Below are 27,979 nucleotides of genomic sequence, written 5' to 3'. Positions count from 1 at the left end.
ACTGTGTGTTTTTATTTATTGGAGAATAATATTGTCTATACGATTGTGTTGACAGTGGCTGTCTCCAAATAAGCGATGAGATGTAATGCATCCTCCAGTCCATGCACGCTTCCTCTTGCAATTTGTGCATCATTCCTCAGTGGAAACCTTTAAACCCTAAAATCCAGGAAAAGAAAATAAATACATTATCATGGACCTGAGGGATTTTTACCTGTTTGCTGCTCTGATTGCCTGTTTAAGGCTGGATTCCGCAATAGCTCAAGAACTTATTTACACTATTAGAGAGGAATTGCCTGAAAATGTGCCCATAGGAAACATACCAAAGGATCTGAACATTTCTCACATCAATGCTGCCACAGGGACCAGCGCAAGCCTTGTCTACAGACTGGTTTCTAAAGCTGGGGATGCCCCTTTGGTGAAAGTATCCAGTAGCACTGGGGAAATCTTCACAACCTCCAATAGAATAGACAGAGAAAAACTCTGTGCTGGAGCCTCATATGCTGAGGAGAATGAGTGTTTCTTTGAACTTGAGGTGGTGATCCTCCCCAATGATTTTTTCAGGCTGATCAAAATAAAAATAATTGTCAAGGATACCAATGACAATGCCCCCATGTTTCCGTCTCCTGTCATCAATATTTCCATTCCAGAAAACACTTTGATCAACAGCCGCTTTCCAATTCCATCAGCCACAGATCCTGACACAGGCTTCAATGGTGTGCAGCATTATGAATTGTTAAATGGGCAGAGTGTTTTTGGACTGGATATCGTGGAAACTCCAGAGGGAGAGAAGTGGCCGCAATTGATTGTTCAGCAAAACTTGGATAGAGAGCAGAAAGATACCTATGTGATGAAAATCAAAGTAGAGGATGGAGGCACGCCACAGAAATCCAGCACAGCCATACTGCAGGTCACAGTAAGTGATGTAAATGACAACAGGCCAGTGTTTAAAGAGGGTCAAGTGGAGGTACACGTTCCAGAGAATGCTCCCGTAGGCACCTCTGTAATTCAGCTCCATGCCACTGATGCAGACATAGGCAGCAATGCAGAAATTCGGTACATTTTTGGTGCCCAGGTCGCCCCTGCAACCAAAAGGCTCTTTGCTTTAAATAATACTACTGGGCTGATTACAGTTCAGAGGTCCTTAGATCGAGAGGAGACAGCCATTCACAAAGTGACAGTGCTGGCTAGTGACGGCAGCTCCACTCCTGCTCGAGCAACGGTTACCATCAATGTCACTGATGTAAATGATAACCCCCCTAACATAGACCTCAGGTACATTATAAGTCCCATCAATGGCACGGTGTACTTATCTGAGAAAGATCCTGTCAATACAAAGATTGCCCTCATTACAGTTTCAGATAAGGACACAGATGTGAATGGCAAGGTGATCTGTTTCATTGAAAGAGAGGTCCCATTTCATTTGAAGGCTGTTTATGACAACCAATATTTGTTAGAGACCTCCTCTTTGTTGGACTATGAGGGCACCAAAGAATTCAGCTTTAAAATTGTTGCCTCTGATTCTGGGAAGCCCAGTTTAAATCAGACTGCCCTGGTAAGGGTTAAGCTTGAGGATGAAAATGACAACCCACCAATTTTCAACCAGCCTGTAATTGAGCTGTCAGTTTCAGAAAACAACCGACGTGGGTTATACTTAACAACTATTAGTGCCACAGATGAAGACAGTGGGAAAAATGCAGACATTGTTTATCAGCTTGGACCGAATGCCTCCTTCTTTGATCTGGACCGAAAGACAGGAGTTTTGACTGCCTCCAGAGTCTTTGACAGAGAAGAGCAAGAGCGGTTCATTTTTACAGTAACTGCCAGGGACAATGGGACCCCTCCCCTCCAAAGCCAAGCGGCCGTGATCGTTACTGTTCTGGATGAGAATGACAACAGCCCCAAGTTTACTCATAATCATTTCCAATTTTTTGTATCTGAGAATCTGCCAAAGTATAGTACTGTGGGGGTGATCACAGTGACAGATGCAGATGCTGGAGAGAATAAAGCTGTGACTCTTTCCATTCTAAATGACAATGAGAATTTTGTTTTGGATCCCTATTCTGGAGTCATAAAGTCAAATGTTTCATTCGACAGAGAGCAGCAGAGCTCCTACACTTTCGATGTCAAGGCCACCGATGGAGGTCAACCGTCTCGCTCCTCTACCGCAAAAGTAACTATCAATGTCATGGATGTCAATGACAATAGCCCAGTTGTCATTTCCCCACCGTCTAACACTTCCTTTAAGTTGGTGCCCCTCTCGGCCATTCCTGGCTCCGTGGTCGCAGAGGTTTTTGCGGTGGATATTGACACTGGAATGAACGCTGAACTTAAGTATACAATTGTGAGTGGGAACAACAAAGGCCTATTTCGGATTGATCCAGTAACAGGTAACATCACTCTGGAGGAAAAACCCACACCTCCAGATGTGGGCTTGCACCGTTTGGTGGTCAACATAAGTGACCTGGGGTACCCTAAGTCTCTGCACACACTCGTGCTTGTTTTCCTGTATGTTAACGACACGGCTGGCAACGCCTCCTACATCTATGACTTGATACGCAGGACTATGGAGACCCCCTTGGACAGGAACATAGGGGACAGCAGCCAGCCCTACCAGAACGAGGACTATCTCACCATCATGATCGCCGTCGTCGCGGGCGCCATGGTGGTCATCGTCGTGATCTTTGTCACGGTGCTGGTGCGCTGCCGCCACGCGTCGCGGTTCAAAGCGGCCCAGAGGAGCAAGCAAGGTGCTGAGTGGATGTCCCCGAACCAGGAGAACAAGCAAAACAAGAAAAAGAAAAGGAAGAAAAGAAAGTCTCCCAAGAGCTCCCTTTTGAACTTTGTGACCATCGAAGAGTCCAAACCCGACGACGCAGTTCACGAACCTATCAATGGGACCATCAGCCTGCCGGCTGAGCTGGAGGAGCAAAGTATAGGAAGGTTTGACTGGGGCCCCGCTCCTCCCACCACCTTCAAGCCGAACAGTCCCGACCTGGCCAAGCACTACAAATCTGCCTCTCCGCAGCCCGCTTTCCATCTCAAGCCAGACACTCCGGTGTCCGTGAAAAAACATCACGTGATTCAGGAGCTCCCTTTGGACAACACCTTTGTCGGGGGCTGTGACACCCTTTCCAAACGCTCTTCCACTAGTTCAGATCACTTCAGTGCCTCAGAGTGCAGTTCCCAAGGAGGCTTCAAGACAAAGGGCCCCTTACACACCAGACAGGTAAACGAGCACTTTTACTGGTCTATAAGTACTGCATACAAGTGCCCGGTCAACCAGTATTAACGTGCCAGTGTGGCTGTGGTTTTGGTCTAATTTTAGCTTAGTTATATTATAAAGAGGGAAAACAAACTAATAAAGGGAAAAAAAAAGAAAAAAGAAAAAAAACTTGACCCCTTTTCTATTCCTCTGGGGCCCAGTCAAGAATTTGTAGAACAGCTTTGAAATTTCTAAGTTCTGAGAATTATTTCACCTCCCAGTTTCCTTCAAATGGCAAAAGATGAAAAGAGGAAATCATTCTAAAATGTCCCAAGATAATGTTTGCTGAAGAAGAAAACGTGTTCTGATATGCCAAATTTGACCCCTGGGGTCTCCAAATTCACTGCTTTGAGGTTAGCACACTACCTTTTTGATCTAAAAAGTCACCTTCAAATCTCAAGTTTTAAGTGACATTTGAAGGTCTGAATGTAATTGTGCTGGAGCTGTGGTTGCTAAAGGGGTTAATTTTTTTTTTTAGTCTCTAACCAAGGTAGTAGTGTATTAAATGTATATCAGCTGTGAAGCACATGATTGTTGATAGATTACAGCTAAGCCATAAGGAAAGTCTTCTCTTTGATTTCAAATTATTTTATTGTAATATAGTACATTGGGTATTTAATGGAAAAGTTTTCAGATTGTCCACAGTGGCCAAAGTACTCTTTTAAAAAAAAAAAAAGGAATGCTTTCTCCCTGATATAGCTGATTTATACAGAAAAGAATGAATCCATTGTAAATATTCTCTCATTTTAGTAATGCATAAGTGATCTGTCATAACTCATTCGAAACTGTGAAATATGCCATATGAAGAGGGATTAAGAGGCTGAGAAACTCATATTTCAACCAAATCCAGAGTGAGTTTTTCTTAGGTCTAATAATTTCTTGTTAATAAAGATTTAAATGCAGCGCTGTCTAATTTATTTCACTGGTGCTTGTCTGTTGCCACAAATTTGAATGTCAATAATAGCCTGTAGATGGCACTACAGTATCATGTCCTTTGTGCTGGCCAGATGCCAATCCCACAGTAGCAGAGGAGGTGGGGAGGAAAGGATCAAGCTGGTAACTACAGCCAAAGACACCTTTTATTTAATGATAGTTGCTCTGGAGCAACTAGTATTTACGTTCCTTTGCTTGCTCTTTTGTGATTAGCTGTCACCACACCAACTTCCTAGGATTTTGTAATCCAATTTCTATCTCTATTCGTACTGAATCTACCTTATGGTGGGGTCCCATCTGAATTTGTGAAAAATAAGGAATACAAAAATTTCAGGAAATCAGGAAAAAGAATTAATTTGCAAGATTGTTTTGACAGCCTTTGATTGCCTTTGAACAATTAGGTGTTTCATTATTTTTTAAAATTTAATTGGCAGGGTGGGGTGCAGTGTAGGGTGCCTCTACTGAAACTCTGTTCCCTTTTCCATCTATCTTTTTATTGCTCCTGGAATGACTTTAAGGTTTGGATTAATATGATATTTACTATTAAAAGTAACTCTGACAGTGAATTACATGGATATTCTTAGAACCTTACAGATAATTCCTGTGACTGTGCATATTAACTCTCCATTTTTTAAAAAGTAAATCTTTAAATTTCTAGAGTGTCTTGAAAGTACAGATTCTTAGAACTAAAAGGCACAGTATGAAAGGACTTAGGATAAATCATTATGGAAGATCTAGAGAAGAATATAAGGTTATTAAGTATAAGTTGCATTGGGTCAGATTATTTTCATGTTAACTTCATCAGTTTCTCCAAAGAGGTTGATGTCTTAGAACTTATAAATAGTTCTAGTGTAGTCAAGATTTTAAGAGGTTGTTAAATAGTTAATTATGGGAAGAAAAACAATTTATGAATCTAAATGTGTTTAAGTTGCTATTTTAATGAACAGAAAGAAAATAGTATAATATACTCATGGTATTATGATTTGCATAGTATCTTGAACGTAGTTAATATGATTTAAAATTTACTACCTAAATCAAAAATTATTTTTCAAAGAAACATGATATTGTACCCACATGACCTTTCCTTTCACATAAGTGTGGAGTTAGCATTGCTGTACACACCAACTTTTCCCTGAAAATTAGAACTATATTAAACTATATGTAGTTTAGCGATGTAAATGCTAAGTGCATTTCAGCAAAATAAGGAAATGACCTTTGGTGGAGGCTTAGTGAGTCGTAAGAATGGTTTTTTTATGATGCACTCTTTCAGATAGGATGCTGAGTAATTCACTAACTGGAATTAAGGTGCATTTTAAACATTCCTTGAGACCATTGCATAACTTTGCTGTTCTCCTTGTAGGCATTTGGATGTTCCAAAGTAGCTATAATTCACTGTTATGGTAAAGAGCTATTAAAATGGCTTTGCTTATAGATTTTAGAAGTTTTCATGCTGAGAAAGAAAAATTGCGACATTGGAGAAAAGGACAAGTGGAAATACGGAGAAGGATGATGTTGGTAGCAATATGCACAATTTTAGCTTAAAAGAGGTACATTTCTATGAAAGAAGGACGTACATCACATACTACCATTGCAATTTTTTTTCCATGGAACTTTATAATTGTTACCTGAACATGTACTAGTTAAGCTGACAAGTAAAAAGTCTTTGAATTTTAGCTCTTTCACTTCAACGGTGCTGTCTATACTAAATGAATTTTTGCAGCTACACAAATTTTGAAACAGCAACTTTTATAGCTACAAAAGCTTCAAAGTAATTTTTAGGCTAACATAATCTAAGAAGTTTTTAAGTTAGGAGGCATGGACTGCTGTTAACAAGAACACCTTTTCAGTTTAGAGTGCTAATTGGCATGGAGATATACTCCGAAATTTTTGTGTAAAAGGTTACCAAATGTAAATGTTGTTCATTTATATTGTCCATTTAGGAAAGGACAATGTCTGACTTTTACTCCAGAGGTTTGTTTGTGACTGTATTTGTTCCTACTCTGCCTGACTTCTTTTTCCTTCTGCTGTTTTCCCTTGTGTCATCCTGCAAAAAAATGTATCAAAGAATTGTAAATCATATTCCTCATTCCCTCTATTTTACTAAGCATTCATTTTTCTTAAATATAACGATCTGTCACTGAATTTTCCTCAAATTATTTTTTATGAATTTTTAGACGTAGCCTTAGCATTCACAGATTGAGTGACATTTCCATTTTTTAGCAAAAGACCATGCATGTCTTGATATATTTCCATAAAAGCAAAGCTTACTGTTAAAGAGTGAAGGATGACAGCATAGTCATTTCCAGTAGGGCTTTAAATGATAAAGTTCATTGGTATATTTTCTCTAAAAGGAAAAAACAGATTCTTAACGGACATGGTTTTAAATATATGGTATTAGTTTAAAAATTGTAGCATGCCTAAGAATCACCTGGAGGGCTTGTTAAAACACAGATTGTTGGGTCCCACCCCCAGAGATTCCCATTTTGTACCGCTAGAGGTAGGGCCTGCAAATTTGGAGTGTTAACAAGCTCCCAGGTGATACTAATGCTGCTAGACCAGGGACTACAGTTTGAGAACCACCATCTTAGCATATTGGAACGAGAAAAGTCAGCCTCTTTCCCTTTCAGGTTATCATTTCCAGAGGACCTGTTTTTGCACAACCCAACGCTCAGCGCGCTTACTGACAGCTGTTTTATTGTAGCGGGAAGCTTTACAGTAAGCTATTTATTGCTTTTTCCCAACCTGGTTGACAGCATTTGGGGAATTAATTTTCTTGGCCCTGGTGTGCGTTTTTGGTATCAATGGAAACATTCAAGAAAAAGATAGTGACCTATTTACATTTGACAACTTCTTTGAGTAATAAAAACAATCTGTGATAGTTGTACTAGTTTTAGTTCTGGGTAAGCAGTCATGTTTAATTTTCTAAATGAAATTACTCAATTTAGAGCTTAAACATCCTGATTTTAACTGTTTGCATCTGACATAGTATTTGTTCATATAAAATTTGTGTATACATTGAAATTACACATTGAATGTGTGTATACATGTTAAATCCAAAATGTAGACATGTATTTTGCAGTGTCAAGGGAGTTGCTTCTATTTGAAACAACGTAGAGACACTGTATTTCATTTATGATTATTTTCCAGTTTTGAATAATCCCACCAAAAACATGAGTGAAATTCTGTTTTGACCTCTAAAATGCACAAGACAGTCATAGAATTGGTATTTGGAACAGTGAGAAGCAAATGGAATTAAAAGCAAAGGAAGCTAATATCATCTAATGTTAAGACTAACAAAAACTTTTAGACATCTTAAACTACTAAATTTTGGAATATATAGATTGTAGTGGTTGAACTGGGATGGCATGTAGAGAAAAACTGCTCGCCAAAATGCAAATTATTTTTAAAGTGTTATTATGGTTTTTATTTCTACTTCTTCCCTTTGGCTTAAGTTCTGTATAGTCATGAGCTCTATTTTCAAACTTAAGAGGTTGAATATATTCAGAAACCTTTGGCTACTGATTCAGAAATCTGAAATGAGGATGGGTCATACATTCAAACTGGCTCCTTATCCTCTCAGATTTATGCAGTAAATATTTGACGATCTGTTTTTTTGTTTGTTTTCAGCGTGAAACTCCTAGGTTATAAAATTTAGGGTACAGAATTCACTGCTCATAACCTTAAGGAGAAGAAAAATGAAAAGTTGCCAATGTATTAAATGCAAAAGATGTCTGCTGATTCTTGAACACATGTTGGCATAGAGAAAATAATTTCTATAATTAAAATATTCTACCCTCTTATTTTTAAAATGTTCCAATTAATTCTAGGTATAGAAACAAGGTAAACTGATATCCTCTTTAGTTTCAGATAAGTCATCCACGTGGTGTTACAATACAAACTTTGGCATCATTAAAACCTTGCAAATTCGCACTTGTAATAATGTGGTGTATATATGCATATTCTTATAAGTTAAAATTAGTGTAAGCTTTGATTTATCTTCTCATAAAAGCAAATTAAATTAGAATATAATATTTGAAATAGTAAAGTAGGGAAAGTTTAGGTTTAATCCAGGACCTCAAATCTAAAATCAGATTTCCTCATAATTAGCTGAGAATTATTTTGACTTTTGAAGTTTCTCTTTCTTATTGCCTTGCCTGAAATGTCTATAAATTACACTCAAGATATTAGAAATGGCATCCTAATGAAATATTTTTTCTTATTATAATGAGGTATGAAAATGACATCTCTAAATTTCATTTTCTCATAAACTCTGTTTCCACAATTATTTTTATCTTTTTATTTAGATTTCTTGCTTTGAAGTTTTTGGAGGGAAATGCAAAAATCCAACAAATGCTGAAAGCTACAACAGTTATATTGACCTGGCCAGTGTGGGTGGTTACAGGATTACGGGATTTCAAGGCCCTGTTGATGCTGTTTTCTGTTCTGTTTGACTTTGTCAGATTTGAACTCTTGGCTTTTGTATATTCAAAAAAAGCAAAAAATAGTGAAATGAGTGGATTGTTTTAACACTTTCACTTAAAATCTTGGGGTAAGCTTTCTTTGAATTTAGGCTGATGTTTTAGAGAGGATCATGGATCAAAACTACAAATTTATCAATTCTTACTAGTATTAATAAAGCAACTAATATCAATTTAACTTAGTTGAAAGCTAAGAAGTATTTAATGTGATTGTTTTTGTTTTCCTTTTCTTATTTTACACCTTACTTTACATTTAACATTCTTTTTCCAGAATGTATGACATATCAGGACTCTAAAATTTATATCGGACTTGTAAAAATCTTACTCTCATCACAGGCCAGGTAATAGTGAGAATTTGGGAACCAAACTGAGGCAGAGGCTTATATTAGAGTTTTCAAAACCTGGAGGCATGGGAGTCTGTCCTTCAATCAGTAATAATGCCAATATCTTATCGCCTTTTTAATAGTCAGCACACCCCCAAATCTGCTTCAGAGTACAGAATTAAATCTGAATGTAGAGGCACAATCTATCATGTAAATAGGAGATATACTCCACTGTTTACGATTTCCTCAGTTGTTATTTCAAAAAGATGTTGAATCTGTCAAACATTTCATTTGAAAAGGAACTCATGTTTTTTGCCTCTGTTTAGTACACACCTATTGGGTTGTCAGTCATCAGAAACATAGGACAAAAAAGATACATTACCATGATTGCTATTTTGGTTTTGATTTATGCTCTTTTTTTTCCCTGAGCCAAGATTCATTAAAATTTGAAATTCATAAATAAGTTAAACTGTCCTGCCTTAACAGTAAAAAGTAATGACAAGAATCAACTAGGAAAACAACCCATGTTTAATTTCTATAGTAATTTCCTATAGACATTAGGTTTATCTCCTATAGACATGAGTTCAAATGAAGTAGCCAAATCAGTAGAATTTTCTGAGCTGAAACAGAACTTTAAAGCATTTGGAACTTGAAGTCATTTCTTATGACTCTGTTTTTTCATAAGTTATCCATTATTTAAATGACATGTGAAAATATTTTCCCTCAATCTTTAACATTTTGATAGATTGCAGCACCATAAGCACATATCATATTGTAAATGATGAACCTGGGACCACCTGTCCAGCTAGAAGCAGTAGAGATATAAGCACAGGGAAGAGCTTTGTGGTATATTTGATTGATTCTTTCTAGTCATTTTACACTAATTATTCCGGAATTCTTTGAGAAAATATATCAAATTAACTTATCTCCTCTTGAAAGGAGTCCACTACAACTTCACCACGCATTAATTTATATGGATTTTTAATTATTGAAACTGCAAGAAAGAGTTGAAGTGGCTCTATTTTGTCATATTTGTATAATATCTTCTATTTTAACATTCCTCCACAGTATGTCTTTTTATCTGACCATCTCTACATCTTAGTATTACACTGCTTTGTTAATATCCAGTCTCTGGCCTTTTTTCTGACTGTTAGCAGTTGATTAAGAAATACTCTAATCCTTTTCAGGATATTGAGAAACTAATGGATTGCAGAGTATTTGGGTCTTTAAGCTTCAATTGTAAATGGTACGAAGAATTGTCATTCAGCTGATATTTGCATATATCTCTTCCAGTGCTAGTTACTTGGCTTCCTTTTTTGTCCTTCTAATCTTCAGCTTTCATTCTGAGAATATTTATTTTAGTCGGAAATAAGTGTGCCAGTGATAGAAATTTGAGATTCACCTCCAAGTGAATGCCATCACAGACAGGGAAGTTTTGGCACATTTTGCATAGATTTGTATGAACACAGTGAACCCTTCATAAGCTCTTAGATTGCAGGGACTCAGTGCTGAAAATTAAGTGGGGTTTTAAGATTTGAAATGTAGAGAGCTTTGTATAAAGCTGGTATTGCAGGTGCCTATTAAATATGAAGTAAAGGCTTTGTAATACGACTAGTGAACACGTTTCCCGCCACATTAGAATGATTTATAACCTAGGGAGTTAGCCTTTCTGTTTTTTTTTTTTTTTCTGATGCAAAAACGTTGTGTGTGTATGAAAGGATAAAATGTTCAAATATGTGTGTGAGAATGGACAGATTGGCTGTTTGATGGGTCTAGTGATGCAGGATAAACAACCTAGCTCTGCTCATGCTGACCTGTGATCCTTCTCATTCCATGATCTGACCTTCACCTCTCCTGAGAAGAAACCTCCTTGTATGTGCAGAGTCTCCTCTGAACATAAATCAGGTGGAAACCCTAGGCATTTACCTAGAATACTCTAGCATTATCATAATGGAAAGGATTGGGTATTGAGTGCCTGGATTCCTCATAGGGATTGCTATTGAGTCATTTCTCAAGCTCTATTTTAGAACTCATCTTTGCTCCATTTGTAAATAGCATGTATAAGTATCGCAGCAGTTCATTCCAAACATACGTGGGTTTCTGGGTTTCAGTGTATTTATTTTCACGACAGTGTTCAGCAAAATGCCTCACCCTTCTTTAATAATTATCTTTCACTGCCCCTGCTAGCTATGAATCTGAAAAGAGCCATGCATATTTTTTAATGATTTCACAAATACTCTATTTTTGCCTATGAGAAAAAGTATATAATCCATTTGCAGTCCACAGTAGGTACAGTGGCTTGCTGAGAATCACGAGAGATGATTGATTTTGAGAACAAAGCATTTTTTTTTTTTGCACAAGACAGTAGCAACCACAATTTAGTAACTGAGGCTTTTTCTCATTAAACAAAGTTCAATAAGGAGAAGAATGAAGCCATGTATTTTATAGGAAGGAAATGTCTTCTGCTCTACTGTACAACTAGAGTAGATCTTTTCTTGAGAAAAAAACTGCTGGTGGTTTTTGGATTCAGAGGATGCAACCAATCTGTGCCTCTGTGTGATAGCAGCTGCATGCTGAGGACTTTCAAATACATGGCAGCGTAGGATTCTGCAGGAACCTTTTTGTAGAAAGCACAAGTGACAAATGTAGACAAAATGGAGTGAGCTCTGAGTTGCGAGTTGATGCCCTCCTGTGTCATATATTAATGTCATTGAACTGATTTTCACATTAGAAGCTGAGAATCACAATAGTCTTCGCTCTGGGTCAGCTGTGAACACACCTGGTTTGGCAACTTTCTTTTTGTTCCATTACCTGTCATGCACTAGGTGGACTATATTCATTTACGCCATGTAATAAGCATCTGCTTTCTTAGTTTCTAGAAAGATTTTTAAATAGCCTAACATTATTTCCAAAAAAGAAAAAAGAATCCAACAAAATATTTCGATAGAGAAACTTAGAATGTATGAAACGAAACATCCATATATGTACCCTTTCTTCCTAAAAATAGCAAAGCCCAATTAATCTGACTTAGGTTACATATGATGCATTTTTCCTTTGCAATTTTTAAATTTGAGTTTTTCTGATGTGTCTTCCATATTAAGAATAAGATTAGGTTTATACAACATAATTTAACAATGTTTCAATGCATTTCCTAGTCATTCAAATTTCCAACAAAAAGAGATGTTAGTGTTCATGAAAATGAATTGTCCTTATTTTTCAAAATTGTTATTAGTGTCAAAATTGCATTAAACACTAGTAAAGTCAAACCATCTCTAGGATATTTTCATTTGGCATGAACTCATTTTCATTCCTGGTCTCGACTGCGAGATCTTCTGCCAAGCAGTGGTGGCAAAATATGTTGAATTCACTGATTGATTTTTAAACATCGTAAAAATTAAGCAGAATAATTTTGACACCTCAAGTCTCTGTTTTAGACAATAAAATTCTGCTTTAGCAAGGGTTATTGATGTCTGGATAATCCTTGGAGCAACATTCCTCAGGGTTTAAACTATTCCTACAGGACCATCTTTTATGGCAGGGCTTGTTCATCCTCTCCAGCTGATGCATTTTCAACCGCAGGCGGATGTTTAGAGTTGTTCAAAACATGGTCCTGTTTCCTGGTGTCCTTTCAGTCTCAAATGGCAGCTCAGTCAGACTAAATGTTGGTATGTCATCAGTTAAAGTATTAAAACTAAGAAAGTTATAAGAAAGCTCCTCAAAGTCAGAGACCACGTCCTATGCACTTTCCATTTCCAAGAGTGAACCTCCAGTGCCTAGAAGAATGAACTGTAGCAGGCATTCCATAAATGTTCAATTAACTTGAAAGACCAAATGATGCAGAAACCATGCTTTGTATAGCTACAGTATTTCTCATTGTAGTTATTGTATTATAACAATATAAAGAAGATAGTATTCTTATTTAATATATGTAGAAACTGAGGGTCAAAAATTTTAAGTGCTTTTCTTCAAGTCACATAGCTAAACTCCTCTGGAAACCTGGCTCTACACTGGGATTTCTTCCTTATAAGTGGCCCAGTTTCATTTTAAAACACCATTTTTAAGCCAGACATGTTTCAAATTCTTTTTTCATTAGTGACATTTTCGTTGATGAGGATTGCTTTCTATTTCTTAAAAAAACATAAGGCAACTCAGTGCACCCAAATTGTTCTTTATGAGTTACCTCCCAGTGAATTATCAGTAGACCATGGGATGACATTAAAATGTGGTCAGCATATGGCACACAAAACTCATTGCAACCCCTTGCTGTGATCGAGGCCAAAGTGAAGAAAATGCATGTAGAGAGAGTTCTGAATGTCTAATTCCAGCTGCTATCTGTATTTTCTTCTGTAACAGCTGGGGCCTGATAGCAAAGTCCTAATTGGGTCTAAGAATTTTTTATGCCTGAGGAGTCCCCCTGCTCTCCAACCTAAGGAAACATGATCTTTCTAGCATCCCTCCATTATTTTATTGATCCTTATCTCTGGAGGTCCAGCACAGAACCATGCTAACCCAACCCAGTCCTGTGAAGAGCAAGTGCAGACAGTATTACTTCCTGACTCAGCATTTCACCATTCTTTCCCCTAAATGATGAAATACAATTAATCCCTCTATATCATTTATCAGTGCCATGACTTACTAATTATTTCTGCATGTAGATCAGGGAGAGAAGAAGAGATTTTGCAAACTGCTGATTCTGATGTACATACATATACTCTTCCATTATGTATACTCAGAGGTATGCATGGTTTCCATTTCTGCCTCATTTCTTAGCCACTATGCCTGTCTATGAGAACCTTAATTTTTTCATACTAGTATATAATGGAAAATGAAGAATTGGGCTAAGAAATGCTAGATACGCAGGATCAGATAGGAACCTTGTCTTCCAAACATCCTCATCTAACTTTTTTCTAATCTTTGAATATTTAGGTTATTGAATGGTCACCTCTAAACATAACAATCAAGAGATTTGCTTTCATATCTGCTTTATAGAGGAAAATATTTTAGAAAAAAAAAGCATCACATTAAACTTCCCTTAATAGACTTTGAACCATCCAGACAATACCCTAGAATCAAATTCTTAAAAAAGAAGCAAAATAATAATTGAATAGTGATTAAGGCAGTGTCTAGCTACTATATTAATTTTAGAAAGATAAATTTGGTGTCTAATAGCACTCATAAAATAGTTTCACATTCTCAAGACTCGAATGGACCTTTGAGATTATTTGGCCTATTTAATTATTTTTCCAGCCAAGAAAACTAAGACTAGGAGAAGGAATTCGGTATTTGGAGTGAGAAAGATGACTTGATGGCCTGCGTCTTAAGGCTATGTGACTTGGTTATACCATTTAAGTGTACCGGTCCTTGTTTCCCCTGTCTATAAAGCTGCTGTAACCACACCTAATGCATACATGAGCAGTGCATGTATCTAGCCTATGGTAAGCAGGCAGTCACGTTCTACTCCTCCAGGATACACAACTTGCCACTGATAGAAGCATCCTACTGCATTTAGTGCATGCTCCCTTTAGTTTTGTTTTTCAGTGGTTTTTGTGAATCTTGAGTTTTATTATATATTTTTAATAGGTAAATCATCCCTGTTCATCTGCCTTTTTTTAAATCCCTTTTTTTCTTAATAGTTATTTCAGAGTTCTAAAAAGCTGGCCTTTGTAATAGCATCAGAATCACAGATATGATGCTATAAATTGTTTTGATCCCTATTCTTTCTTGATTGTGTGATTGCTTCATGTTTCGTTTGGAGTACTTTACAACTTTCATTTGCATGCCATGTTTTAAAATTAGTTTGTTATTAATTTACTACCCCTTCGATTACCCATAGAAACTACACCCATCTGGGGGTTTTCACCTTACACATCACTCCTATAACAAAACAGCATATAAGTGAGTGGATCTGTTTCACAGTCAGCACTTAACACAGCTGGAGTCATTTGAAACCTGCTGGTTCTTGCTTCCAATTATTCCATACTCAGAAAGCATATGTGTTGAAATAATGATATTGCGATGTAACCCAACTGGTTAAAATGCTTTGGAGTATATTGATCGTATTTCTGAGATTCATCACATTTCTGCCAGAAACAAAGTAGCCAATAGTCTTTACTGTGTTTCTCATTTTAAGGTAATATATGCTCATTTATAACATCGTAACATACAGGTTTATAGTTTTTGTATGGGTAAGGTAATAACATGAAGGAACCCCAACTATTAAACATGTAAACAATATGATGGTAACAGAAATAGTTTTTCTTAATATCATGGGGTCAAAATTATCATCTTATGTTAAAACTGCTGATATCAACATGAAGGTACTGATTTGGATCTGGAGCAGAATATAGCAGGGATTTTTTCTAATTCAATCAACTTTGTCAACTAAATAAAAAGTAGGATACAGCCAATTTCCAATTGGCCTCATTGTCACTTAGATGGTAGAAATTACGTTTTGACTTCTTATTGACTTTTTCCATCCTCTCAGTGCAATTAGACTTTTAATTTTGAGGGTGGGGTGGGGGTTGACCTTTTGGCTTAGTGAGTAGGAAGTATTTTAAAGTAAAACCAAACAAAAATTATTGACCAAAACCTTATTCTTTGTGCTTGAGAAAGTTTAAGCAAGCAGATAAAACATGGCAGTGTGGCATAATTTCCTTTAGGCTCTTGCTTATTTTACCCCAAAATGTGACCTCCATCAACAGCACTGGGCTACTGAGCAGGCAGGAACATAACATGAATACGACCTTGGGAATCTGACTTTATGGACTAGTCATAAGAATTAAAGCATGGCATCTCAGATATATTCCATAAACGCTAGTCTTTTTCCTAGTCAAAGGGACAAACTTAAAGACAAGCTGGCAAAATGAGGGTGTTAAATGTTTAATGCCAAGAATCAAGACTTAAGGATTTGTATTCATTGTTTTATATCAAGTATTTAATATTCTCATGGCATCAAATACACATATACTATAGAGCTAAATGTAAATGAAGACATTCATCAATTTAGGTTGTCCATATCAATGATATCTTTGATTAACCCTTATAATGGAAAGCTAATAGTGCATCCAAGGAAATCTATGTGAATTCCAGTTCAAATAATTATCAGATCCTTATTCCATAAAGAGAATTTTATTCCTGAACTGCACTCCTAATATCTTTCCTTGTGTGGATAGATTTCCCTTCATTCTCTCATTTAGAAATGTGAAGGACTTTTTCTGCCTGCTGAACACTTACCTCCTTTAAATGTAAGCCTGACTCCTAGACAATATCCATCAAAACACTAGGCTACTGAACATAAAATGTATATGCATTTATATATCTCTAATGAATGCTAAAGCTTATTCAAGAAGTAAATCCTATAGTTTTTTTTTGTTGTTGTTGTTTTGCATGGGCAGGCACCGGGAATTGAACTCGGGTCTCTGGCATGGCAGGTGAGAACTCTGTCTCTGAGCCACCGTTGCCCGCCCCCTAAAGTTTTACATTTTCATTCTTCTTAAAATTTTCTGATATATAATCAGGAAATCCTTCTCCTGCCGAAGCCCTGTGATATGACCCACTAGTATATGTACAAATTAGATTTATTTTTACTTTTCATTCATTCTGCTATACAGCAGACATTTATTGAGTAAGTGCTGGGGCCAGGGACAGTGTTAGACAATGGGAATGTTTAAAAGAAATTAGTGAGACCTCGTCTTTGCTTTAAAAAATTCTGTGGACTTGAAGCACAATACTTTTTTTTCTTAGAATTCCCTTATTTTTAAAAATATGAAAATTCTCCTGGTTTTAAACTGATGTCATCATTTCCCTGAAATATTTATTTAAAAAATCTTTTTTTTTTAACTGGCGTTGGAAGCTTGATCTTTCAGAAGGGTAATAAAATTCTAAGATCTACTACTCTAATTATAAGAATGCCAGGTTTTAAATTTATCCTTTGGTTAATTTAGAGGGATATGCAATTCTTCATTCTTAAATTCACACTCCTTCTACAGGCAGAGGTGTCAATAAAATAGAGTTGCAAGTAAAACTTCTTTTTGTAACGATGAGATTAGCATAATTGCCATATTAAAATGACTTTAAAAACATGACATAGTTTGATAATGTTGACTTATAACCCAAGTTATAACAGACAGTGTTCTCTAAAAATTGAGTTCCACTTCTATAAGGATCCATTTTGAAAGAGGTATTTTGAGTCATGGTATTCTGCAAAAAAAATTGTTTCAGACTTCAAAAGACATAAGCTTAACATAGACATGGAGCCTATAGACATTAAACCCTGGCTGGAACAAATGTTTGGTTTAATTGGTTTTTACCTCCAGATGGTTGTGATTTTGGCAAGTCCATTTTCTTATGAATATTTATCACAATATTTCAAGGAATCAATGCAATGACACAATAGTTTAAAATAGAGACCTCTATTCACGTAATTTTCTCTTAAACTGAGGAGCATTCATATGCCTAAATTTGGTTTTCTGTAATCATTGAAGAAAATGGCATAATTGGGTTTTATATTTCAGGCAAGACAGACTTTGCCATTTTTAACTTACATAACTATTTCCCAAATGTTAAAGTACATATGGATGATTGTTTACGTGAGCAGGTCATTTCAAAACTTCAACATCATATGCACATAAAAAAAATGCTTTCTTGAAAAATATTGCATATAATGCTTCACCTGCACATTCTTGTGCAAACATATTTTTAAAGATCTTTTCTGCCAGAAAATGTACTATTTTAATTGCAATTAGGCTTCTGTGATAAACCATCAAGCTGGATCCTAACACGAGAAGTATCTCTCCAACTGTGGAAAGCATCTGTGGATGCTTGGGCAACTATCACCAAGTAATTGCTATAACTTAAATGAACTACGTAATTGAAACCTGCTAAAATATGTAGTCCTCAGGAATAAAATGAGTAATTGCCCTTGTTAATTAAGTATATTGATTAAAATATAAATATCACTTTTGGGGATATGACCAATCAAGTAACACTATGCAATTCACTTTTTAATAATGTGAAAGCATGGACAGTTTGATAAATTAATTTAGAACCAAGCAACAGAATAGATTAAGGTTAGCAAGAGGTTATATTTAAATAAAGGTTTATAGAAATTACATGTGTGTTATCCTGTCTGTATTAAGCAATTTCTACTTGAAATTGGAGATGTGCAATCTCACCATTATCACAGTGACAGTTAACCTGATGCTTTTACATAGTGTTAATTCCTTGTTTATTATGAATTTTACAGATGATTGTGATTGCTTTAACAAAGAAAGCAAACAAGTAGTGGTTATTAAAATAAATAAATAAAATATTCCATTCTCAAAATTTCTATACTCTTTCATTTCTTATTTTTGGCTATTGTAATGACCTTTTAAAACCATTTATACTTTGCTAAAATTTCACTTACTGTCTTGAGAATTGTTTTCTCCTCTGAAACTTAGATGATGGGACTCAACTACTTTTTCTTTTCTTTTATTAAAATTTCAGCTATCACTTTTGTTAATTACCTGGGGTAATATCTATCCTTGGCAAACTCTTTCTTGCCACCCAACATCTGTCAGGCCTATTCCTTCCTATCATCAGTTGATGCATGTTCAAACAGTGAAAATCAATGTTAATATTGGCTCAAGGAAAACAGTTACAAAATAAATCACATACTTCAGTCCCTCCCTACAGTGAACTATTTGCAATATTCCCATTGTTTGTATGATCTATGTTATCACTCTCCTGCCTTCATGTTGATAACAGAGCTTGCTTTCATCTTCTTTGAGGCCTCTGTCTGATTAATTTTCCCCTTTTGAACTAGAAAATTAACTTTTTCTTCCTACATCAAAAACCATAAAATGGGAGAAAAGTAAAATCTCTAAGCAGATTAATGATGTTCATAGTCTGATTGGAACACTCTCAGTTTAAAATAGGTGCACAGTTACCACAGTTTTGTAACATTAATATTATTCTAATTGGGTTTGTGTAATTCCTCTTTTTCTGTAGTTATGCATTCAGATGAATTTGGTATTTCAACTTTTGTGACTATTAGAGAACTGCACAAAGTTTTGGCATAGTGTGTATAAATATAATAAAAAAGTCAAACAGTTGTAATTTTGACTGATGGTACCATTTATTATCAGCAAAAGTCTTACAAAGGCTAATGAAATCAGATGATGCTCATCGATTTACAGGAAGCCTATTCATTTAAAGTCAAAATAGAGTTAAGTTGAAGAAATAATCTGAATAATCAGTACTGTCAATCTATTGCTGAGGGAAAAATGTTTGGGATTAAAATGACTGAACTGCAAATTTGGAAATCATTTGCTTTATTTCATTTATTTGGATGTTGTCCATAGATAAACTAATCAAGCAGAAAAAAATTAATTCACTTAAATAGCCTTTAAATATACCCCCTGATTGTCAAATAACAAGTGCTGTTTAGTCATGTAGAAATAAATAAAACCAGGTTATGCAATAGCAGAATTTACCACATTCTCTCCAGAACACTGCATAAACCTGTTTCTGATGGTTCTTACACCTGGACATTGCTGCCTAGGGATTTTACTCTTGTAATATCTCACTGTTTTCTGAATCCCTCAATTTGCTTGCATCTGCCACTACTTACTGCATTGTGCTCTTTCGTATTTTAAAAACTTTAAGGAGACCCAATTCTATTGGTGTTTTTAGTGGAGCTATTGTAAAGGGAATATTCTACACCATATGTTGATAGGTTTTAGGAGCCATTTCCAAGTTTGTGAAGGTGACATATATGGAGAGAAATATCACAGCGTACTTCCACAAATATCATATTTTTGGCCACAAGACCCATTATTTTTTCATATTAAGCAGCCTCTTCTAATGCTCATATCCTGAATGTACACAACAAAGAATATTCCTTAAAACGTTCTCAACACTTCCAATGTGGAGAGATGCTAAAATACAGATGTGGTGAACAGCTCACAAAAAAGGTAAATTCAGACGCAGTTGTTCTTCCTATGTTGTGTTCCTCCAGGCATGCCAGTGATCTATCTTAAGTGGTGCAGAAGTGGGCTACTTAGAACAGTGGCTTAACTTTGAATCTCCAGTACTGGGAATTCCTTCAGTTCAGCTCTTAATAGTGCAATTGGCTTTCTCTACCAAATACTGAGCACACCAGTGTTTTTCAGGGGAAGGCGAGTGTTCACCTAATACAGGGTCTAATGTTAGAGCTCAAAATGAATTGTCTGGAAAGAGAGGAGAGATACTTCAAACCCACAAAATCTTAAGTTTCATTTAAAGTAACATTTAAATAATGTTGGTTTCAAAATCATCTAAGTATTTTGTCTGGCACGACTGTCTTCTACATAAAATCAAAGATGAGGCAGTCTCATCATCACAAACAGTGATAGTTGATAGGGTACTGTTACAAATACATATTTTGTATCCTTTTCCCTTTGCTTATTTCTAAGCCTATTCCTCCGACCACAATTATAAGAAGTCGTAAGTTCTGATAAAGCCTTGAATATTAACAGATCTTGTAAGCTTTTATTGTGATACTCAAGCAGGACCAGCAACAAATGTATCTAAATTTATTTTCAGCCAATTCTTTTTACTTTCTGGTGACTAACAGTAGTAAAGGAAATATGGTAGAAGCTTCTTTGTAGTGCCAAATGATTTAATCAATGTGTGCATCAACCTAATTATTTTACTAACCAGGTGCTTGCATGTATTTTTTGGTCAAAACTTCCTATTATGCATATATTCCTCATATATGGAAAATGGCATAAATATAAACACTAGATTACACAAATATATCATTGGAGGGATAATCATATGGCTCTGTGGACATTACATGCTTTGTAAATATTCGTATTCTGTCCTCAAAGTATTTTTAATATCCATGGGTCATTTGGAGGCTCTTAAATTTAAAACCTTAAAATTATGTAATAATTCTAATAGAGGTGACATCAAAGTATAAAGAATCTAAAAATGTTAAAAATTTTAGGTTAGTGTCAAATGAATAACCAAGGATTTTGCATCAGAGGTACTTTAACTATTTGGGGCAGTAATGTACAGAATGAGATGTAAACAATGCGTGGCAAGGTAAGAAGCTGGACAGGCCAAGAGTTAAAATTTTGAGTTCATGGAGCCTTGTCAGAGTGAGCAATTTTGGGGACAATGCAGTAAATCACAGCTATTTGATTAATCAAATCAGTTCTATATTGTAAAAGTACAAAGAAATGTATGCTGGCATCTGATTTGGAATTGGAGGTTTGTATCTTAATGAACTTGTACAGTCACTGCCTTCCAATGTTTTGCCTGGAAAAGAAATAAATTCATTAGAAATTTGGACAAAAGCAACGTTGGGTAACCATAATAGAATCAGAATAGCCTATGTAGGGAAAAAAAATAAACATTAAGAAGAAAAAAATCATTCATTCTTGAGAGTATACTGAGTTTGAGACTAATTAATTGTTGGGTACATTAACATCAGCAATTATTACTAAAAACATAAACATGCATTTAAACCTATATGAATATTACTAACCAAAATAATTTTCGCAGAAGCGACAGATATTTTGGCCTCTGTAAAGAGAAAATAGCAATATTCACTTTGATACCATCATCTCTTCTCTATTTCTAGAAACCAATTTGCAATGGTTAGAAACTGGATTTCCAACACCAGATAATGGTGTTGATAATGATAATGGCCACCATTAGTTGGGCACTTACTATGTGCCTGTCATTCTTCTCAGCCCTCTACATGTATTAGCACATTAAATATGAAAAACAGCCCTGGCATGCTTATGTTACACTTCTATTAAGGGAAGCATTCGGGACTTCAATCCAAGCAGTTTGGCACCCAAAGCTTTGCTCTGGGCTGCTAAACAATACTGCCTCTATTATTTAACTGCTATTTTTTTTTAAAGTTTTAGTACATTATCAAGAATGAACTGTACCAATAGTAAATTTTTGTGTAAAGGTAAAAAAAAAAAAAAGATAGCTGAAGTCTAAGTTGTTTTGTTGTTAGTTTGGTGTACAGATTTGGTACTGAGCACGTAGTGTGATGATATAACCATACCTAAGGCATATATGGTTCTTTACAGTTTACAATGAACAGCCCCAGACTGTACATAGTAACGGTGGTAATTAATATGTCTATCTTTTAGGCAGTAGGATGCAGGATAATTTGCACAGACCATGCATTTTTGCAATGAATTAAAAGCTTTTTGCTCATTTTAAAATAGAATGCAGTTATGTGATTTTAACATTATATTACTCTTCATATATTAGTATTACTCCTCATAAGAAGGGATTTAGAAAGGGAGGGGGTAACAAATTTTAAAGGCAAAAAAATGGATCTCACTTCTCCGCTAGACTAGAATGATGCTTTCCTTTTTTTTTTTTTTTTTTTTTTTTTTTTTTTTAATTTTTATTCCAGCCCCTGTTCCTGAACGGGTCAGACGTACCAACCACCATCCACCTCTGCAAAAACTTGCCAGCTAAGATCAGCCTGGGCCTTCCCCCAACCTATCTGTAATGCACTGGGAGAACACAGCTTCATGTCTATTTATAAACATGTATATAATAAGTTATTTTATCATTGTTTATACAAGTTTAGCCTTTTTCCTATGGTGGGTTTTCCAGTTTTATGATGCACAATTTAAAAAAATGATCCAGTTATTTTACACATTTTACGAAAAATATATCATATTTATTACTTTCTTCCTAATTACTTCCTTGGTTAAACCTTTAACAATTTTTGGTAAAATTGTCAACCACAGGTTGGACTTTCAAGATCCCCTTAAAACTGAGAACTGGAGAAAATCACTTCAGTTGTACAGTCAGTAAAATTTATTTATCGCGGACTATTATAATGGATGTATTTTGATAAAATTTCTAGATGAAAATCTTACAGTTTTAATTTGATATACATTTGGAGGATAAAATGAGAGTTAACAGGTGCAAAGTTTTTCCTATTCTGTTTGGAAATTGACTCTGGGAATAACATGCTAAGCTCTTAGTCCATCGTGTATAGTGTTTATAGATCCTCGTGTTGCTTTCATGACTACTGTTCTTATTTAGAATGTAAATTCTGTCCCACACCTAGAGATTAGAAAAGGATCTTTTCTTTTAAAAAAGAGTTTCTTGATATAAGAAAAGAGATCAACTAATAATTCCCAAGGCCTAAAGTTTTGTTGCTGGTGTTCCTTACATTTTGATTGTGAGAATTCTGTTTGAGAGCTCGGTGGAAGAACCATTGTAGGGTGACAGCTTTTTCTCGATGGTTTTTACTAATAAGCTTTAATAGGCAGAAAGAATCAAATTATTCTAATTAAAAAGCAGTATTGAACAAGTTGACTGCATGTAGATTTTATGGTGTTAATTAGACAACAAGACGACTGGTAAGGGCACACTTTTAGATTAACCACAGATTTGCAGAAACTAAATTCACCTGTTAATTTGTCGATGAACTAGAACAGCAGAATTTCCTTCATTTAAATCATTAAGATAGGATATTGGAAGAGCATGATTTTTGACATACAGTCATGTTTACTTTGAATCTGATGATACATGCCAAGATAGAAATCAGTTTGTGTTTGAGATGTTGGGGAAGTATTTTTGTCTGTGCATTTGTTTTAAGGAAGTAATTTTTGATGGCGCTCATGTTTTATTAGAGCAAACATAAAAACAAACACTTTCAGTAAATTTTTTTCTCAGATTCAGTTGGGGGAATGTCAGACTGTTTTGATTTCACAATAGGTTACAGTTTTGTGATAGTGATCCCAGTTGGGGTTTGGAAACCAAAATTCTGGCATGCAGACATGAATGCAGTGACGTAGCATAATGTATTGACTTAGCTTTTTGGATTACCTAAAATATAGCCAGAGTTTTCCCTTATCTGGGGATTAAATGGACAAGGCTTAGTAAAAAAACTATTCTGGATGTTGGTGATAATTTGGAGTGACATTATGCCTATTGGTTCTGATTGTGACAGGTGGGCTTGATCCAAATGGACATTACAAGAGCCCAATTTAATAGTCTTTGCATTGGATGAATCTGTCTGGAGGAAAGCAGATGTGTTCGCCATGTACTTTGTTTTCCCCTCCACAATTAAGGATTAATAAACATCAATCCTAGGCAGTTGAGGAATGACATGAGAGGATTGATGAAACTGGGCAAAATTGCACTAGTAGAGTGAAAATTCTATGGTGATTTCTCTGCTGTGATGTGGTACACAAGGCAAAGGGACACCAGCTCCTACCTTTTGCTCTTTCAGGATTTTTATGAAATAGGAAGTGGAAGACAACCATGTGACTGAAGTTTTCACAATGATTTTTTTTCATCAAATACTTAAATCATTTTTCACCAATATCGTAAATTCGTTCAACTGAGTGGCCATTATTATGTGATTTTGTCCATTTAATTACAATTGCTTTTCCTCTTAAAAATATTTGCAGGAAAGGTATGCTTACTGCATAGCTATAGTAGGAAAATTATAATAGATGCAATAAACAGACGCAACAGATCTAATATACAAACTACGCATTTTGCTTTATGAAAGTCTCTAAGGAGAAATGATTTTTCCATACCTTATCAAAAGTCTTAATAAAAAATATTTCAATTCCATTACTTTGAAGACTCCCCAACTCCCAATTGTTTAATTTTCTATGCTACAAAGCTCATAAATTCATATTTAGAAATATGGCAATATTTTCTGTTACTAAGGTTGTGTATTTTTTTCGTTACCTGAGATTTTGAAATAGTCTTTATTGCAAATTGATTGTTTCTACAACAGTGCTTCACTGAAATTACTATTCTTGGACTTATTTTGGGAAGCTCCTGCACATATTTTTACATGGATTTTTTTTTTTTTTTCACGGGCAGGCACTAGGAATTTAACCCGGGTCTCTGGCATGGCAGGCGAGAATTCTGCCACTGAGCCACCATCGCACCACCCTTTTACATATATTTCTGAGAGTGGTGATAAGTTTTAGATTTTTAGTAATGTGATTCCTTGATATTTCCATTCAATGGAAAATGACAACTTCTTTTCATTAATTGCATGCATTCTTGTTTTCTTTTTTACTTTCAACCACAAAATGCATTTGGATGCTATACACAGAATAGCAAGAGTGTATTACAGTAATATTGAAATATCATATGCACTGTCACTTTTATATATCCAAATCAATGAGACAGTGGTAGTCTAGTAATTCATGTTATTTTTAAGAGCTTGGTTTTTAATTACCTCTTAGAATAGTAATATTAAAGCCAAAAGCATCAGGAATATTTCAAATTTAAGGTGTTAATTTGAAAAAGAGAGAAATCACAAATGTGTTACTATATTTGAGGTGATTATAGATGAATCTTGTTATGCAGCATAAGGCCATTAAACAGAATTATGAAGTCTATTAAACATAATGATAAAGGTCAAATACAGGTAAAATGAAGTAATTGTCTTTTAACTTTCAGTAAATTTGTTACATGATTTAGGGATATTTGTAGCTTATGAAACATTAAGATCCATTTAACTTCAAATAAGAAAGAATAAATTAAAGAATATTTGGGTACTGTAGTTTCTAACATCATGTGAGAGTGGCCAAAAGACTGGAAATGTTTTAATTTTTGTGAACATATACATGCTTTGTAGTTAAATGACTATTTGCTTTGCCACTGTTAAAGCGCAGAATGTTAAGAAGACATGAGGATTTGCTTAATTAACTCCTGTTCGTTTTACATGACAAGAAATAAGATTACTCCTTGCCGATCACATATTACTTGAATTATGTTTAATCTTTTTTTATGACCCCAAAACATACCAACACACACAAGCATACACACAAAACCCTAATGCAAATATGGAAAAAAAAAAAAAAAAGATACCTCCCCCATCATCACAAATCAGGGTATTTCTTTCCACTAGCTCTGATGGCATTCCTACCTGAGTGAAAATGAAGCTGCCGTGGTTAGTAAGGCAATGCTCATGTTTTCCAGGGGTATGGCCCATACTAAAATTCCGTATTTGTATGTGTCTTCTACATAGCCTCCCTAATATCAACTGACTCCTTGCAGAAAATATATATGTTTTTCATTCTGACCAATAAAAAGCAACTTGGTGAGTTATAGAGATTGACTGGGTGCTTGACATGTGGTGCTGTTCCCTTAAAACTATGGGAGATTGGTATTGGGGGACATTTAGGATAATTTAATTTGTCTTGCTTGTCTTTAGGTATATTTTTAGATAGGTTTATAGCCTACTATTATAAAAATAGAAAAATGCAACCTCCAGATCCCATACATTAGATTTTCTAATGCTGCTTATTTGGTCTAGATGTTAAAAAAAAAAAAGTGTTCCTAGTCACTCTATAATGTGTTCTGATATTACCCAGCAGATTGTGTAGAAGTAGCCAGATAACCACATTGTTCTATGTTTAAGGGCAAAGTGTATCTTTTCAATCATTATTGCCCAAGTAAATTTTTAGGGAATAATCACTGATTATTTTAGGGAATAATCAGTGGTGTCTCTGCCCACTTCACCAGTGAAAATAGAGTGATGGGTTTGCTTAGTCTCCTTTCTTTCCTGGATTTTCTAAATGAACCATATAAAAGGTAAAACATTTGTTTTCAATTAGAAAAAAAGGAGCTCTTGGTAATTTATATTTAGTTTTATTTCTCCAAAGTAGCCACATTTTTAGATACTCAAAATAAATTGCCATGTGTAATTAATTATATGCTAAAAATGAAATGTGGCTGAAAGGTATCTTCCTTTGCTATAATATATGAATAATTATGAATGTAAAACACTTGATGTCACATTTTCCTATAATACTATTATTCAGTAGTTAGCATATATACTATTGCAATAAATGAAATGAATTCTTGAGATTCATAGTAAGATTCTCCATGAAGCATTACAGGGAAAATTTCCCCTGATTGAAACCTGATAATTAAAGGTATTATTTAAAATAAGTATATTGCAGAGTAGGTATTATTTAACAAGCTCAGTACAGCAATATCTCTCTATTTTGATTTAAATTTTTATATTTATGGGAGGAAATTGGCTCCAGAATAGGCGATATATTTTAGGAATTTCAGAATAGTCAAAATAATGTTACAATGTGTTACATGGATAATTAGCAATTCAATAATTACTGTTAATAATTGGTAGAATTCTTTCTTCCCCGTGCTAGTGATTTAATTTGAATGGGAATTTAGAAACATGTATAGAGATGCATCTTAATATCTATATTTGCTGAACAGTGTTAAACACACAATTAAAATATGTCCTCAGCAAAATGGACCTTTGTATACACTAATTTGAATTGATAATGAATTATTAAAGTATTTTAAAAGTTGTATATCAAAATGTATAACATTCCATTTCTGGCTTTATTTTGTAAAACATTTTTGGTGTGATTCTCACATATGTCAAATCAAGTATTCTATTTATTTAAACAAATATATGCCTAATGTATTTGGAAGCTTATTGCACTCATATAATTGTATATATTGTAGCTTCAAAAGTCTGTACTTATCCTTGCTTTTAAAAAAGTAGTATGTGCATTTCTTTCCAATTTATTTTTAATTAATTATATTAAGGATAACATCCTTTACTAAATGTACCCTAAAATTCACAATAAAGTTTCAGAAATTGTTTTGTACAATGTTGAGGCTTTGTGTTGAATTTGTTTGTGAACATTGTTTTGAAATGATGCTCTTGGTCTTCTAATCAGAATTCCTTAAACTAAACTTATTGATAAAATGATAAATTTGGAGCATGTGGCATGGTAAATAACTGGCCCCTATTTAATTGGGAGGTTGTTCCCCTAAGTGATGAATTGCTCACACCTGTGGAATGTTGGCTAAAAGTGAGCAATTGGACTTTTCCCTCAAATCCCTAGTTCCTCATTATGTACACATTTCAGCATTGCAATGTCAAGCAATTTGCCCTTTAACTGAGTGTTCTAGATTGCGGGGAAGCAATTTTATGGAGGTAATGTGGAGAAAATATA

General features: G+C 35.0%; 1 protein-coding gene across 2 annotated transcripts in view; it reads left to right on the top strand.

Annotated features, from left to right (window-relative positions):
* PCDH9 (protocadherin 9) overlaps nucleotides 1-27,585 on the top strand; it is a 29,292-nt gene extending 1,707 nt beyond the window's left edge. Inside the window, exons 2-3 of one of the 2 annotated variants that reach the window (XM_077158399.1) lie at nucleotides 56-3,226; nucleotides 22,405-27,585. In XM_077158399.1, the coding sequence (XP_077014514.1) occupies nucleotides 191-3,226; nucleotides 22,405-22,503 (3,135 nt within the window). In that variant the 5' untranslated portion in view covers nucleotides 56-190 and the 3' untranslated portion in view covers nucleotides 22,504-27,585. Of the gene's footprint in view, nucleotides 1-55; nucleotides 18,346-22,404 lie in introns of those variants that run through there. The other variant, XM_077158400.1, reaches the window with a different exon arrangement.
* Nucleotides 27,586-27,979: the final 394 nt, after the last annotated feature.

Source organism: Tamandua tetradactyla, chromosome 4 (genome assembly GCF_023851605.1).
Source record: "Tamandua tetradactyla isolate mTamTet1 chromosome 4, mTamTet1.pri, whole genome shotgun sequence".
NCBI classification, from domain to species: domain Eukaryota; kingdom Metazoa; phylum Chordata; class Mammalia; order Pilosa; family Myrmecophagidae; genus Tamandua; species Tamandua tetradactyla.
This window is presented reverse-complemented; position numbering and strand designations above follow the sequence as displayed.